Below are 17,862 nucleotides of genomic sequence, written 5' to 3' on the forward strand. Positions count from 1 at the left end.
ATATGGGGTGTGGCTGCTGCAACATCGATGTGACAGCTCGGAACAGCGGGATTAAAAGAGCTTCATGACGGAAACAGGATTGATATTAAACCTCAGTGAGATCAAAATGGCATTAGATCCTGTGTGAAGAAACAGGAACTAATGCTGGAGGATGTAGACTGGAAATTTAGTGGAGACTTTTATAAATGTATATCAGCTAATATCCTTTTTTTTTTTCTTAAACAAACAGAATTATACAAGTTCATTTCTGTTATTTTACAGTTGATATTACTGTTCATTTTAAAGTGAAACTGAGTTACTTTAAATAAAATGCAAAAAGCTAATCAGCTATACAGAAACATTTGGTACTGCAGTTAACAGCCTCTAATTTCTGTTTTAAATATGAACCAACATACACACAAATACCAATGTATCCGTGATAGCATCAGGTTTCCAAAAAACAGAGTGCACAACAGTTGTGGTTTAAAATAGCTTTCAATGCTTAGGATAGAAAGAAAGAAACAATGAGAAATGTTAAGTGGAGTTTACCAGTGTCTAGCGTTAAAAACCTTGATAGAAGACGAGGAAGCATTTTTTTTTTATAGGACATTCTGTGAAGCTCTATTTATAATCAACGCCATTAGCCAAAATGTATTTTTGGAAAACTTTGGTTCTGTATTGTAATTGGCTGTTTCCTCTTGTGTGACCCTTTTAGGTGATTGGTTTCTTCAGTCAGCGTCTGGAGCAGGCTGGAAGTGACCTGTCAGTTGAGAGGGTTCAGGAAGTCATTATGAAAGGAGCCCAGGCCCTGCCCACAGACAGACTGAAGGTAAATCTCTCACGCGCACACACACCACACACACCATACACACACACACACACACACACACACACACACACACACACACACACACACACACACACACACACACACACACACACACACACACACACACACACACACACACATAGTAGGGGGGCAGATGAGATAAGCGAGCATAGAGTCGAGGAACAATGAAATATGAGACTGGCTGAAGAAAAAAGAAGTGGGACATATTGGACATCAAGGTGAATGTGTTGGGGGTGCAATGTGTTGTCAAGGGCTGCGAGTTATGGTTGATTTTGTGCCGGGGAGATGAAGAAAAAGAGAATTAGTTTGTCTAGAAAGGTGAGAGAGGGAGAGGTATGGGAGGGAGATATAGGCTGAGGCGAGGGAAACATGCAAAGAGCCATTAGGACATGAGACGAAAAGGGCTAAAGCCCAATCCTCATAAGCATTAATGCCCATCTTCTTTCCGTCTCCGCTGGCCGGCTACACGCGAACATGAAATGGCATTTCAGGGAGGTGGGATGGGGGGCTAGGGGGCACTTTGTCATGGGCACATCAGACTCGGGGAGGGAGTGGGGGGCTGGGGTGGGACATAAATCTGCCACTGCGCCTCGTTACCCAACACTCCCAACACTCCTGGCGGGTTGGCTAACCCCCGCCCTTCCCAGCGCTCCTCCATTAATCAGTGAGGAAATATGTAACCAGCGGTTTCTCCACTCCGCTCCTCACCAGCACCGAAGCTCTTAATTGCATGTTTCATCATGTGTTTCATGTTCTATACTTGGCGGCTGGCTGCAAGGCATTTGTCTCTCTGGCCTATGTGGAGGAGGGATGGTGCGTGGCCACGCGTCCGTGTGCTCTCTCTCTGTGTCTCAATCTCATTCGGCTCCTTGTAGCGCTAATTTAGCGATCGACCAAAGAGCCGTAGAATTACACATTGAGCCATGTGGATAACCCTCTGTGTCCTTCAGTGAGGGGGCTTTACCTGCAGCACACACTCATGCATTCAGCTGTACTGGGAATATGTGGTCTATGAGTAATAATAATCCTTTATTCATAGAGCTTTTTTTACATAGTGATTCACAGTTACAGCAAAAATAAAAAGGCATCATGTTTTAAGGAAAACTGATCAAACAGAAAAGGAAGGCATAGGAAAAGAAAAATATTGGTAAAAGACAAGGGAAATGTAAACTGCAAAAGGCTCTGTGGTATCAGTATGCTTTATTAAAGAAGCAAGATGGCGCCGAGGATGGCTGCCGTGTCTCGAGCTCCTCAATTCTGCTATACATAACATATGCATCTGTCCATACCTCCTCATTCAACAGTGTAAAGTGTTTAAATACTCTCAATGTATTCCACATATGTATATATTTCACATCCTCAAATCTTTATTGTTGTTATTGTAAATATTCTTCTCTCTTTTTGCACTATTTTATTTATGTTATTTGCACCATGTATGTTGAGTTGTTGGAGGAGCACGCGACATAAGATTTTCATTGCCAACATATACGCTGTATCTGCTGTGCATATGACAAATAAAGCCTTGAAACCTTGAAACCTTGAAACCTAAAAGGAGATCTCTTCTTAAGGATGTGTTTGTGCAGCCATTTGTGCCAGTTTTACTCTTTGTTTCTGTTGGGAAAAAAAAGTGATGTGCACATTGACTCAGCGCCACCTGAGTGCTTTTCAGCTCTACAGGGTGACATGAAGCGAGGAGTATATCTGGGCAATGTCTCCTCGGGGAGAAGTCCCTGCCGCCTGATGGTACCATTGCTCAAACAAACAGCTGTCTCTCTACTTTTCGCTTCCCTTCATCTCATTTACTCATTATGCTGTACAGCTCCCAATGAGAAAATCCATAGGCAGGATTAATGTTGTGTGGAATCATCGATAAGTTGGTAATTACTCAGTAAAAGCTTGGAAAATAAGTAATGGTGTCTCCATCAGCTGTGTTTATATCTGGATAGGGCTGTCAAGGAAGACATGTAAGGGTAATTGTTCCTGTCTATAAAACAATAACAAAAACAAGTTGAGTCTGAGCATGTTCTGCTGTTTTTTTCATTTATTTGGGAAGTTATTCTAACCTGAGGTCATGTTCACATTTATAGGAGCACAGTGCATGTCAATGAATGCTGTATTTACAAACGGGTAATCTGCTGTGTTGAAGTTTGAATTCCTGAAGATGTAGCCATGTCAGCGCTAGGCTGGTTAAAGAAATGTTCTCCCTGTTTTGGCTTTCTGTCCTCTACAACCAAAAGCAGAGCTCTCTAAGAACCTTCTTCAGGGGACAGAAATGCAATGCCATTGTAAAATAATTCACCATTATCGAATAAAAATACGAGGTCAAAACACAATGGAATTCTGTCAACACATTTATACGCAACATGGCTAACAATATTTCTATAAAAGTCTGTCTTAATTTTAAAACTACATGTACATGTGGTATAAATTTGCATCTACTTTGGTGTTTCCAAATCTTTTAAGTAGAGGCCCCTTTCTACAGTGAATCGTAAAATAGTTACATGTTTCCTCTGTTCAGATTAGAAACTGCAACACAACCAACAGTGATGGAAAATGACTTGAATGCAGGTTAATGACAGCATCCATGTTTATTCAAATTCCAACATTTAAATGGGTGATCGCATAGAAGGTCCTAACTTTGTTGCCGCACAACAGATTGTGGCGAGGCGGCTGCTATCAGAAGGTTACACACAGGCTACTCCTGATCTCTGTGTTCACCTACATTTAATTACAACACTGCTGAATTCAAATGATAGTTGCTCATTTAAATATATTTTCAGTTTCTGTGTCAGACATCGATTAGTTTCAAATTGTTATATAACAGTTTCTTATAATAACAACCGTTAACCGACAGTAATTCTGAAGCCACTCTGCTGCCATGATGAAGCCGTTCAGGTTAACAACGACAGCTGCACCGTGTGGTCGGATGGATTGCGTTTTAAAGTGATCAATCACAAAGGAAGTTAAAGGGCACAGAAGAATCCTTCTCAACTTTACTGCCACGCGACCCTTGGCCCTCACTTTTCCAAACTCTGTTTCGCCTGTACACAGTTTATCACCAGGTCAGCATTTTAAGGTTTATACTCTCTGAAGAAAAATGTCTTTTTCGAGGGAACAATCACATAAAACGTATCTTTTCTCAAAGGGTAACATTGATGCTTTTTCACCTAACCTTCATAAGTCCATAGAAATAACTTTTTTCAAAAAGTCAGAGTAGACATTACTTTGCAAGTTGTCATTTTTGCATAAAAACAGCATTTCCCGTGTATCCACCCTTGTGTGAATCTGACTCAAACGGCTGCCTGGAAATATGTTTGTTGGGAAGGGCAGACAGTTGAAAGAAAGTAAACACACAGAACTATGTTGTTTAAGGTAAGCTAAACTGAAAATAAATCATGTTTACTCAAAGGATCTTCAGCATATCTACACATAGAAGTAGACATGTAAATTAGGTCCCAACTGAAGAAAGGATTAGAAGAAGGTGGTTAATACCTCAGGGATGACCCACAGCACCTCGTCACTCAACTGCCTCTCTCAATCTTTGTGTGTTGTTTCAGGGTGTGTGAGGCTGATTGGCTCTCATGGGCAGTGTCTGTGCAATGAGTTGTTTAGCCTGACCAGCTGAAATCTGCCTCATTGAGCAGTGATAGCCGACAGACTCTCTGGCTCCTCAGGACAGGGCGGAGGGGGCGGGGGGGCTTACCAGCTGTTACTCTATACCTACCCCTTTGTAGGTCTGACGACTGGTCAGCGCTACTTTCCCACACATTGACAACATAGGGAATATACATGTTCTCACTCTTAAGTCAGTCCTGGGTGCCTCAACTAAAATGTAGGGGGAACAAGGCTTCTGCCCCGGAATTAAGATTTCATTACTATATATTGCGTTTGTGTAATCCTTTGCTCCTTTTGGATATTAAATGCTTGAGAATGATTTCAGGATGCAAGTTCTTGCATCAACATTTTGTAATTTAACAAATAGATAAATCAATGAACTTTAGTCCTGCAACAATTTAAGCAATAAACAAATTAATCTTCTCTACAAAATCTTTACAAGTTAACAAGGCATGCTAGCAGTTCTTTTGCTCTTCTTTCTTTGGCTGCTTTATAGACACTGGTAGCTAGTTCACATGTTCACAATTTTTACAATGAACTGGTCCTAATCAGCGCCAAACACAAAATAAACATTAGTTCGTTTTGAAGGTATTTGGTCCGATAACCCAAAGTATTGGACACTTTTTACAAGGTGATATGAAATCGGAGGACCACATCATTACAAATCATTCTAACGGGGACATAAATGTTGTACCAAATATCAAGACGATCAAATATTTGTCTTAACATTTTACAAAAAGCCACAAATGTCCACATCATTGTGGTGGAGTTAGGGATTCAAACATAAAAGTTTATACAAAATGTGATGGCAATTCCAAACTGTTGGACTAACTGTTTTATTTACTTTCAAAGAAAACAGAAAAGCTAGGTTGAATGTTAATATCTTACATTACATTATATCATTACAAATGTTGTAAATATATTCAGTGTTTGCTTCAATATAAACCTCAAAGCATCTAAAAATATTCGGTGGATGTTTTTCATTTTGAAATATAACCTTTCTGTGTGTGTGTGTGTGTGTGTGTGTGTGTGTGTGTGTGTGTGTGTGTGTGTGTGTGTGTGTGTGTGCGTGTGCGTGTTTGCGTGAGTTCATATTTGCTCCCTAGCCGCATTCTTCTCTGTCTGACCGAGCTCTGACAGCACAGCGGCTGCAGAGGCGGGACGGGAACACTGAGTCCTGAGTAAAGATATGAGGCCAGCCAGTCAGTCTGTGTTCAGGGGCGAGGGTCTGACCCGCCAGGACCCATAACTAACTGATATGAGCCTGGGCCAAGTGGGCCCAGACAGCTGCCAGACAGAACAACACCAAGTAGTGGAGGAGGGAGAGAAGGAAACAGGGCCAGAGGAGATATGTAATGAGAGGAAGCCACAGTGCAGACAGATTAAAGAAGAAGATATTATTAAGGATGATATATGCTCCCCCCCCCAGAAAAATCAGGAACCCTTTTTCCTTGAGTCATTTAGTGATATCCAATATTTCCCATTGCACCAAATCCCGTGGTGTTGGTTCTGTCCAACATTAAAGTAGGAGGAAAAATGTTGCCTATCATGATTCATGGATAATTTTTTCTCATTTTGTGCTCAATATCTAGTGAATATCATCCTGTGCGTGAGCAGGACCGTATATTCCTGCCGTTTAGGTTCATAATTTCTTCTCCAGTCAGCACTTGTCTAGTTGAATTCTCGTTTGAATACAAGATGTTTGTTTTATTGGCATAGGGTGCATCATTTCCACGTACTTTTCAGTCACTTGACAGCTTGTGAGAGTACACCCTGCTTTACTGAACCACACTGACAGCTTTTATTTATATAGGAACAGTTAAAGGTTTTGGACTCTTGTTGTGTTGAGAAGATTAACACATCTCCCATTTCTGTTAACTAAATATCAAGGCAAAACACTCCGTTAGCTAAACATGTGCTAACGGCTAGCGTCGTTCTCTTTTGTACAAAGCTGGAATGTTTAACAACACTTTTTAGTTTTACAAGGCTTTATTTTAGATACTTTTATATATCGTGTTATTGTTAATAAAGTGAGCTTTAGAGGTGTTGCTAGGAAGATTTTGTTACCTTTGGACGGAGCCAATGTTTCCCTCTGTCAACAGTCTTTGTGCTAAGCTAAGCTAACGGGCCGCTGGCTGTAGCTTCATATTTAACATACAAACATAAGAGTGGTATTAATCTTCTCATTGTACTTTTGCCTTGAAAGCTAACTTTTCCTTAAATTAATAGGTTTTTCTTTGCTTGATTGCTTTAGCAGCATTTTGTTCTTTTGTTGGCGTTTTCCTTAAGCTTTAGTAAAATGATTGTTGTTATTTAATGGGGTTAGTATAGGCAGCACAACTGCACTAAGTTGTTGGAGCTGTAATCATGTAATATTTTTTTTAATCTGCAAACAATAACATTTTCCTGACACATAAACCAAATGTGGCCTGACAGAAGAACATACTTATTTTTCATGGAAAATGTTGGCTTATGCGAAGACACAACGCATTTAAATACACGCAGCAATCGCTGAGGAAAGATCATTTGTGTGCCTATAGTCAAGATATGATTTGTTTCACTTGTTCCTGTAAACTGTGAAAGCTGTATTCAAAGGTCATGAAGTGCTCCTCATATTGTGTTGCAATCCAGTCATTAGACAGAACATCTAACTGAATTATTTTTATTCAAATGTCCTGCTACCATGGAAAACTTGCAATGTGAGATGATGTATTCCTACTTCAGCTTTATGTCTTTCTATAGCTGTGTTACTGCTTAATCCACATGTTCCTCAAATATATGATCTGCTTTGTATTTGGAGCATATTTCCATATAGTGGAAATTAATGAGGGAAAGTTTTGACTTCATAATGCCCTTAAATAGAAACAACGTTGATAACACACGTGTTTGTTGACGTAGCAGTGTTTGTTGATTAATGCTTTAATTATCTTAATGATATAATTAGCATAAGTACTTATGTTTTATCAAAATGATTATGGCAGGTCATTAATCTGCAACCGCCTCCTGTTTTAGTTTCTTGAGCTAAGGAGACAACAGACTGGCTTAATGAAAAGAAAAGAATATCCATCTATAAATGAAAAACTTTACTTTACAGAATCAAAATCTGAATTCCTGTATTAGTCCAACAGTGGCATGTTTACAGTGTTACTGCAAAAGTGGCATGGCAGGTAAAAAAAAGGCAACCAATAAGATAAAAGAAGAATTGGTAATATTATTAATAATAAATAAAAATAAGTACAGAACCACAGCAAAACATTAGAAACATCATTATAATAACACAATAGCAAGTAAAATCCTGATCCTGGGTTGAGTAACCATCACCATCAGTGTCATATTAACATTTGATGAGTTGGTAAGCCTGCCTACGAGACAGTCACCTACACACAAATACCATCCAGATAATAAAGCTCCTGCTTTGTGTCTCCCCATCACAATGGCGGTGGTGTGTGTGGTCTGGCCTCAGTAGCCTCAGCCTGGCATCTGGCCTGTGACCCCGCAGCCCCTCTGTCTGTGTCATTATGATACTGATAGTGAGGCTGTGAATAGAGGCAGCCCGGACTCAATAGAGCGGGCTGGGATCGCCACATAAAGGCCGTCAGCATCTGTCTGTCAGCGCAGACTGATTACTGTACATGCGTGTAGTTGACAGGAGGATATAATGAGGTACCTTTTTATTATTGATGCTCTTATTCTGCTGCCTACCTGCTGTTAGGTGGACTTGTGTTCGCTTCAAGTAGGTTTTAAAAACCGTCCAGTGTTTCTTTTGAAGACACTCCACAGTGGAGCACTTTATCTTGTTAATGGGAATTTTGTCAAATGGAGCTGCATTGATTAGTGCATCAGTTGTTTGGCTTGTTTTTGGAGCAAAAGAATAAAACAATTAACTGATTTTGCTTCCAAATGTGAGAATTGTATTTTTTCTCATATAATTGTAAACCGTACATCTTTGGGGTTTCAATTGAAAAAATGTTTTGGAAGTACTAACTTTTGTCTTTTATTCTTGGAGGTTCATTTTCAACTTTGTTCTTAGTCTAGATATTGCAAATAAAACTATTGATTTACCAATGTTTTTGTGACCAGCAGCCTGAAACTCAAAGATTATTAGATTCTGCCAAAGTCTACTCAATTTGGGATTCTAGAACTTGGACATTTTTGACAATTTAGCTTTTTAACTATTCATCCAGTATCCAAAATGTTGCTTAATGGACATGCATAATAAGTATATACGAAATGGTCCAGTCTACAGTCCACAGTTTGTTGTCTCTTTGTTCCCGCTGGATTAGCCTCAAACATAATCAACACTGAGGCCCAGCAGTATGAACTTTATGACCTCTCTCTGTGTGGCTCAGTGAGTGTTTGTCCATTAAAAAGCCATGTCATGACAAGCTGAGGCTTGAAGAGTCGAATGGCTATTACCAAGTAATCAGGTTACTCAGCCCTTCTCCGCTGGTCTTTACAATTAGGTCACGATGGCTGACACGCTTTTAAAGTTACACTTCTATGTTTGGTTTCTGTTTCTTACGGTAGATTGGTTTTGCTTGTTCTTCCTGTGTTTACTTGTGTTGAGGTACATTTTCTCATTTGTCCATGGGCTGTTGCATGATGGACAGTCACACTGTAGCTGCTGGGATCTTGAGACGACGTTAGCCCTTTGGCGTCCCTTTTAAGAGGTCAGTGGTCGGACCGCAGAGTGATACGTGTCCCGCAAGCAGCTGTAAGCAATTTTACCTGACACACAGATGGAATTACATCTGCCAGCAGGATACTGTACGTGATGAAGAGTGATTACTAAGAGCCCTGAACACGTTATCTCACCTGCATAGCAGCAGAGATGTCACTACGTTGGTCACAGCATTTTACAAATGTCTTTCATCAGCGCTTTCCAATATGGGTGATGGCACTGTCATTATGATGTTGAAGTCTCCAGCTATGTTTAGTCCAATAACAGCACTTTAGGAAAAGCTGCAGCCCTCTCATTGATTTCAAAAAGATGCTGCAGCCTTGACATAAAAACATGAACATTTGAACACATACCTGGTAAATAAAGTGAATAAAAACAAACTGAATAAAGGGCTAATTTCAACTTTTGACCTGGCAAGTGTACAACCAAAGATCAAATGTTTGTCACCATGTTCATATTCCAGAGTAGTAGAATCCAGTGTCGGTGTGGTGCCTTGTCCTTTTTCTTGCTTTATCAGGCACAAGCTTCATGAATAGTATTCTCGGAGGTATCAACACAGCTCCTCTGGGATATATATGAAGCTGATTTGTGTTTGAAGTCCTTGAGCTTTAGGATTGCAGTCTCATGCTAAGAAGGTTTTATTTAATCTCTTCTTAAAAGTATGAATACTACTTGTGTTTCCAACGCGGCAGGGAAGGCATGTTAAAACACAAGGTTTCTCCCCATTTTGAGTATTCCTGTTGCAAATATCTCTGTAGATTTTCCTCAATGTTTCTAAACGAGATACAGATCTATCTGGGTTGTGCATCCTACCATTTTTCATCCAATATCTTCTCTTTTTGTGTGAATAGAAGTTTCCAGAGCTGAAGTTTAAGTATGTGGAGGAAGACCAGCCGGAGGATTTCTTCATCCCCTACGTCTGGTCCCTGGTCTTCAACGCTGGAGTTGGCCTTCACTGGAGCCCGCATGGCATCGAGCTGTTCAGCATGGACTCTGGCTGAGAAACCATGAAGCAGATGTGCGTGTGTCTTCATCCCCGTTCAATATAAGGAAAAAAAGAAAGACTGAAGGCATGTGTGTGTTTGTTTGGGTGGGTGTGCGCGCATTGCCCTTTATAGTATGTGCACGCTGCTTTGAAAGTGCCTCGACCTTGTACAGACTAGTGTTTCTTTTTATGCAGCACAACCTCTTTCTCCATCATATCATAATAAATCCTCTGCTTCTACACTGTGAAGCTTCATCTGCACTGGTTAACTGTTAACGCAGTGGAGCCCACTTATATACAGTCAGGCCTGTGAGGATTATCTATTTAACACCTGAGCAGCGTCACCTGTTTCTGCAACACACGCCGAGTTACTTCAGTTAGACATTTTGTTATTGTGAGGAGCTCAGCACACTGGCGAGGGATAATCCAACGGTTTTTTTTTCTTGCTTACAAAGAAAAGGTCAATTAAAACACGCGCACCTCAGTGTTACACTGCTCTGGTTCTTCTACCCTCTGCACTGAATGCTACTCAAGGCTTGGAAATCATACAACACACCTTTATGAATAACTTACGTAATACTGAGTTTCTCATTATTACCGTTTTATTTTGACCTACATTGTTCTCTGGATACAGGTACGATGGGTATGTATAAAATATTTTTGTTTGTCAAATCCATTTTAGAAAAAGGTCATAGAAAGCGAGAAAGTTATCCCCTACAGAAAGTCTGATGTTTTTTTATAACATGCATGGCTTTCAGATTAGACTCCACCAGTGTTTATTGGTGGAGACTTCCATTATCCCACATTGGTTATCATAATACTGATTACTGTTTTTTAGTCCCTGGATAATATGAGCGGCCCACAGGACGATGATTCATGTGATTTCATTGTTGCTTCCAGTTTTGACTTTTCCCTGTCTTTGTTGTTTCCATTTTTTCCTGATGGTAACCAAAGCAACAACCTAAAATAGGACGAAGTTATTAAACATCCCGTCCTCTGTGCATAATTACAGATGGCTTTTTGATTTGTCACTTTCTTTGCATCTTTGACTGGAGACTTCGTATTAAATTATTTATTTTTCATGTATATTGTTTTTTTATATATGAAGCCCCCCCAATAAATGTAAATGGTGGTAGTAGTAGTACTGAAACAAGTACTACCAATGAGAGAAAAAACAGTGGTACTATACTTTGATTCTTCCCAGGTGGGAAACTGGCTTTATATTATTACATATAATATGACAACAGCTGTCATTTTTGTGGCGAATATTACTTTGGAAATAGGAGTTTAAATAAAAATATGAAATCAAAGTAAATGAAGTGTCATGTGGTTCTTCAGCGAAGTGAAATACTATACGATTACAGAAAGAATATAGACGTAAAGGATGAGTTTATTTGACTTTCATGAGCTTTAAAGATATTACTTATTGGTGCATTGACACAGATAGTCAGGCAGACTATACAGTACAATACAGTTAGCTAATCCTACAGTATTGATCGTTTCATCAAACACTTGCCAAGATAGCAGAGTTTATTTTGCAAAATGTCAAGCAATGCAATGTTTTGTGTGACTGTCTTTAATTTGATTCAACCAGGTGGATGTTCTCGTCACGTTTATGGAGGGGCCTAAAGAGGTAAAACTGCCTTATATTTAACAATAAGAAGGTACACTTACAGGAAAGTTGTATTTGTCCTTCCCTTTTCCAGCAGCAGTTCCCAACAAGGGAGTTGTGGGAAGGAGACAGCTGCTGTTTAATTTTTCCATTATTGGAAAATATTGACATGTTGACTAATATTTCACTGCATACACTTCATCAGGGCTTCTTTGGCTTGTATTATTTTCATCTACAGTGCTTATTTAACTCTGCACAGACAACTCGCATGAAAAACTCCTAAAGACAAGTAGTCCCATGCTCTTTATATCTGTATCATAGAATAACAATCAACTTTAACAGTGTGTGTTTCTCGTGTCTAATTGTTGCCTGTTGTGGTCATGGTTGCAGAGGCAGCAGAGTCATAGGCATGAAACCACTTCGGGGGGGAAAGTTTATGGCACAATGGCAACCACTGTGTCGCTGGAGCTCCCACTTCCTAAGAGAATTTCATGCTTTTCGTCTCTATTGTATTGATTTTCGTGCCTGAAATTCTCTCATTTTCAACGACAATGTAATGGATGCAATTTGATGCAAAGAACGGCCCATTTTCAACGAGGGGTCGTCAGTAGGTTACAGTGAGGCTGCTTGCTCGAGGACAAATTATCCGGGCTTTTTCTCTCTGCACCAACGCTCACCTGCTTCAAGCTTCATTATCCACAGCCAGATGGTCGAGGGGAGGTTTTCACAAAGTGACATGGCCCTCCTTGTACCATCATGGTGTGGGGGTCACCTTACCATGGGCTCCCGTTTCAGGTGACAGCAGGGAGACGGATGGGGCAGGGGCTTCTGGGATGGGTAGTTTATTTATTCTTTACAGGCTGGTACATTTTCATCAAGGTCTAGGTGAGATTGTGGGGCAGCGTGGCTCCAGATGCAGAGGTCACACCCAGATCAGCGTCAGAAGTGTAAAAAGTAGGGCACTGGAGACCAGTTTGCTGAAGTGGCTCTGTACTAAGTACTGGTTGCCCCTAGTGACACGGAGCTCATTAATATGACAGATTACCACGGTTACGCTTGAAGGTCGTTAGGTTCAGTGGTTTTAGGATTAGGTCACAGCCAGCGGGAAACTCGTTTGAGGACTTGAGGACAGCACCAAGAGTTAGATATAAATAAATAAAAGTAAGCACAGACAAACACTTACTGTCGTTCCTTCCTACGCTGGAATGAAAACAAAGTCTCAATGGGTTGGACCGTCAATGGAAAATGCAAAAAGAGATATAAAGAAGAGACAGACTGGCTGTATTGTACTCTTGATGTCTGCAAGATATCAGCAAACCTAAGTATAGCAGTCATGGGTGACAGAAAGGGAACAATATCTGGTCACCTCACCTATGGAAAACCTTTGAAGTCACAAACCAAAGATATTATCAAAAGTATGATGCTCTTTCATAAAAATATTTTGTTTTACATTAACCAAAGTCCCTGCCAGATATTTAACATCATTTTTTTACATTTGAACTCAAAACTAAAGGCAGTTGTAGAAAGATTACCTTTTATTCATTACCTAACCCTAACCCTTAAACTGCCTCAACTATTGAATCTGTTTTTAATATTGCTTGTGAAAGTAGCAATACAGCTGTTTGCGAATGTGGACAACCATATACAATAATCATTCAATATAAACTCTTAAGAATGAAAAAGGTACCAGGGAGGAGGGCTTCAATGTTTGTTAGAGCACTATTATGCAGCTCAGCCAAGGCCTCTCGTGCTTGTGTGTTATTCTGCTTAGTGAAAGAAGTAAGGGCTAGCAATGTATAGGATCCAATTTTAAGGAATTGTTTCACTATTCAAACAGCATTTGGACATAGAAAGTATAAATATATATTCCCTAAATATTTGGAAAGACACTCAGAAATGATGCATTATTAAAGTCACTCATCTTCACTACAAGTAAAAATGTTGGCATGATGGTAGAAACCGGAAAATATTAAAGTGGTCACCAAAATGATATAATTTTTCATGGAATCCACAAACATCCAGACCACACTTAAATCATTAGGTTTGAAATATATTTTTTCCATTCATCTGGCCTTAGCACTCTTACTGTACATGTAGACCAATTAAACATATGCAGATCTTTCAAATTGTTTCCCATTAATGGCCTATAAAGAGAACTGGGTCACTGAGGCCTCCAGCTACTTTTATAAAATGTCACAAATAGAATCCCTGAGTTAAAACCAGACTAAATAAATGGGAATCTAACGTGATCTGTTCTATACAGTGTCATCAACTAGATACACACTTTTATCAAACAGCAGCTATTGGACATGAATCACTTCAAGAAGATGTTTTGCCAAAACTTGTTGGAACAATGATGTATCACAGTGTTTCATCCTAAGTTTGATCCATCTGAAAAAGTTTGGATTGATTGATTATATATTCTCTTTTTATTGATTGACTAGTTTCTGCATTGCTCAGGAATACAACTTTTAATTTGTAAGAGGCAGAATATGGTATTAGTGTTGGGAGCCGCTGCCTTAGGACAAACATTTACATTCCTTTTTGTCATTTTTGATTAACAGGTAAATGCTAATTTGCCTCAGGTTTCTAATGACATCTGAAGGTAAGGCCCGTCGCTCCTTGTGATGTAAATTGTCTGTATTTACAGATAACATGGGTGTGAATCCTTGTTGGAACAGGTTTTCAGATCCTACTGTTTATAATTTAACTTATAGAAAAAGATTGTGATTTATGTATTCTTAATTTCAGATTTTGGCTAACACTCTTCAATAGACAATGACTAGACTTGTTTAACAGTCAGTTTAAATAGCTTTTTGATTGTGCTTTTCCGTTTGAATAAGTTAATTATGCAGATAACTGAAATGAGTCTTGAAAAACATTTAAAACTTCCTGTCTCTGAATCACTAAGATCTTACCATTGCTAATACAAATGTCCTTGTGCTAGTAAATATATATCCATCATCCATTTTCTGTATTATGGAAGTTATATTATACATTGCTTTTACATGCTACAAATGACTGCTATTTTGTATAAAAGTTAAAACAATTACCTGAAAGGTGGATACTAATACCAAGACGTTCAATAAATAGCTATAGCAACCAAACAAACATTTCTATCTTAAAGCTTCTCAGTTGTAAGGATGTTCTGCCTTTATTGTCAATTTTGAAAATGCAATGAATATATTTAAGTGTTGGAGTGTTTATCTGACAGTAGAAGTAATTTGATGACATCCCCTAAGGTCTTTGAATATTTTAGTGCCCATTTTTTTCATGACGTTTTATAGACTACACGATTAATCGATGATGAAAGACATAATTTGCCCGATTGCTTTTCTTTTAACACCCTGCCCTGCTGTTGAGATAATGTGTGTGATGTGCAGCTCTAGCATATGTCTTTCTCTGCACCCTAAGGTGTAATATCATTGACCAATGTCTTCAGTAGCGTTTCGGTTCACTTGACATCGTAATGTGTCACTTTGTGGACTCATGGGATGAGCCTTTCTGTAATGTCAGCAGCTCTTATAATGTCGAAATATATTTGACTTACTTGCACTTTCGGTTAAAAATGTTAAATAAGTAGAAATGTCCTAACTTAGAAATAAATACTCATTAACCCCAGTTTAGATAGGGGAGAGAAAAGGTTGACCTTTGACTTATAACCATTCATTGAAGGGTAATCTTAAAACAGTGTATTGCAGCTAACTAACAATTTAATCTTAGGTTTTTGTGGTTAAGTCAGTTGTGTATTTTTTTTTCTCTAAACAATACAATAAGAACAGAAGTATATCCAGCTCGTCAATTTTCACCCCAGGATTTTTTCTATGTAATATAATTCTGCACTGACATTTACCAATGTGAGTGTTTTTGCACCTTCCTGACAAGATATCAGATGTGCGTGTGGTAGAAGAATATCTTTTATATTTTAAATTAAACTTATTTGTATTGTTCTTATCTTAGCAATAGCAAGCTCCCTTTGTGCCATCTTCAGCCTATTCTGAGCACTGTGGTTCAGACAGAATAAGCCTCTATAATTGCATATGCATGACCCCTTGTCTGGAGGCAGTCACTGTGTCAATAAATTATAGTAAAGGCCAGGACTGCTATCTAGAATATGAATCATCTTTTTCTGCGATAAGGCTGTTCTATCATACTGCATGCACTCTTTTAAATCAACTCTGTGGACTTCCTGATAGATAATTGCTGGGGCAATTAAATAAATTCATGCATGAACACAAAATTGAATATTTATACAAAATATCGTATTATATTATATACTATGTTATATTATATTAAGTGATATGCGGTGGGGTTTGCAATGAGTAATGCTAAGTATGGTCCAAACATGGTGATTAGGAAATGATTGATAAAACTGTCTTGCACATTTATTAAGACCAGAATGCAGACAGACTCTTGCAGCCAGACTGAAATGGAAAATGGTTAGATAAAATTGGCTACTTCCTGGAGTCTGGAGAATAGTCACACACACAAAAGGAAGGGCAGGGAGATGTAGAGAGAGAGAGAGAGGGGAGGGGACAATGTGCGTCTACAGCCACTTCCACAATTCCTCTGACAGAGCTTTTCCCTTGACTGATTGCTTCCAGACTACCTTAAAAAGCGTTGCAGTCCTCTGAACCGTTTGGGCTCTTTGCGTTGCGCCTTGCGCGGCGCCAGTGGGGGATCCTGAGACCATGTGGGGATGAGCTATTGACTACCCCCCCCCCCACACACACACACTCTACACGCAGGCGCACGCACACGCTCAAAAACACTCTCGCGCGCGCACACACACACACACACACACACACACACACACACACACACACACACACACACACACACACACACACACACACACACACACACACACCCCTCCTCCCTCCGTTGCCCGACCCTGCACATCTCATCATTATCAGCCATCCACCCCCCTGCCCTGCAGCGAAACTGGCTCACTGACACATTAACATACTGCTGCCTGCACCTCCTCCCCTGGACTACTGTCTGTCTAGGGAACACAATTAGGCTACGGAGGAGACACACGCATTCACATTCGAAAAAGGCATTCATGTTAATGCACTCAGTGTAGGCTGATGGAAGACTCTGCATGCACTAGGTATCTGGTTGAAAATGTAGGGTATTTTGGCATAGTGGTGTGAGTTTGGTGTGTTTTTGCCGTGTAAAGCAATTACACGGCAAAAACACACCAAACCCATACAATTCAATATGCATCACTAATAATATAAGAACAGTGTGTCAAAACATGGCTTTTTTTATTGTAGTTGTATGTAAAAATGTAACTGCCACAATGCTTGTTAGTGCAGCCCATGTTACTTCACATAATACGGTAAATGGATCAAATCAAACCCTCATGCCTATCATAATAAATATGGATTCAGCTGATAAAGAACCACTACTGGCAGGCAGGAAATTGATCCTCAGCCGATGGATCGTTTAAGTGTATTAATAAAGAGGGGTGGAAACTATTGTGTTGATAATTAAGGAGGACAAACTCAAAAAACACTTAAGTCCCATCTGAAAGACAAACGTCCAGCGGGAGGCAGCAGCACGCTCTCGTCTGTGTTTCGGACATGTTCACTTTTTGACTTTGCTGCCCTAAATCGGGACTCGCAGGCACAATGTATCTCTCACCCTTTGGTTGTCTTGGTAGACAAGCAAAATCTTAACAGCTATTTGGTTAGTTGTGCTTAATGATAGTGCGAATGATGGCTGAAAAGTCTCAACCAGGGCATACAACCCAACAAAATAAAACAAGTGAAAACTATTCTGACTGATCATCATAACAATCGGGAAAATATGTATTATGAGATTATACGGTCTATTGAGGTCCATATTCAAATATAATTGATTTCCTTCTCCATTACGCCATGGGCTATTTACCATGAACTAGAAGCATCATTTTTATAGTGTGAATATAGGGTCGGTAGCCTATCACTAATTAAACACTGGTACGCCTTAACAGGGATCAGATATTAATTGAACTAACATTTCAAAAGATAAAAACGTTTCTTGTTTTTGTATTTTATTAATCTCGTTCAGTAGTGCTTATGCGTGAAACTTGCGTAAAAATAAACCAAAACGTATAGGACCAACATAATATTCGTTAAATTAACCACAAAACA

The 17,862-nt window shown here is 39.4% G+C and overlaps 1 protein-coding gene across 2 annotated transcripts in view; it reads left to right on the top strand.

The window, feature by feature from the left end:
- dym (dymeclin) overlaps positions 1 to 11,425 on the top strand; it is a 51,802-nt gene extending 40,377 nt beyond the window's left edge. For both annotated transcript variants that reach the window (XM_063889784.1, XM_063889785.1), the window contains exons 16-17: positions 695 to 808; positions 9,977 to 11,425. In XM_063889784.1, coding sequence (XP_063745854.1) covers positions 695 to 808; positions 9,977 to 10,126 — 264 coding nt within the window. In that variant the 3' untranslated portion in view covers positions 10,127 to 11,425. The remainder of the gene's footprint in view (positions 1 to 694; positions 809 to 9,976) is intronic.
- The last annotated feature ends 6,437 nt before the right edge of the window (positions 11,426 to 17,862 follow it).

This window comes from Eleginops maclovinus, chromosome 8 (genome assembly GCF_036324505.1).
Source record: "Eleginops maclovinus isolate JMC-PN-2008 ecotype Puerto Natales chromosome 8, JC_Emac_rtc_rv5, whole genome shotgun sequence".
NCBI lineage: Eukaryota > Metazoa > Chordata > Actinopteri > Perciformes > Eleginopidae > Eleginops > Eleginops maclovinus.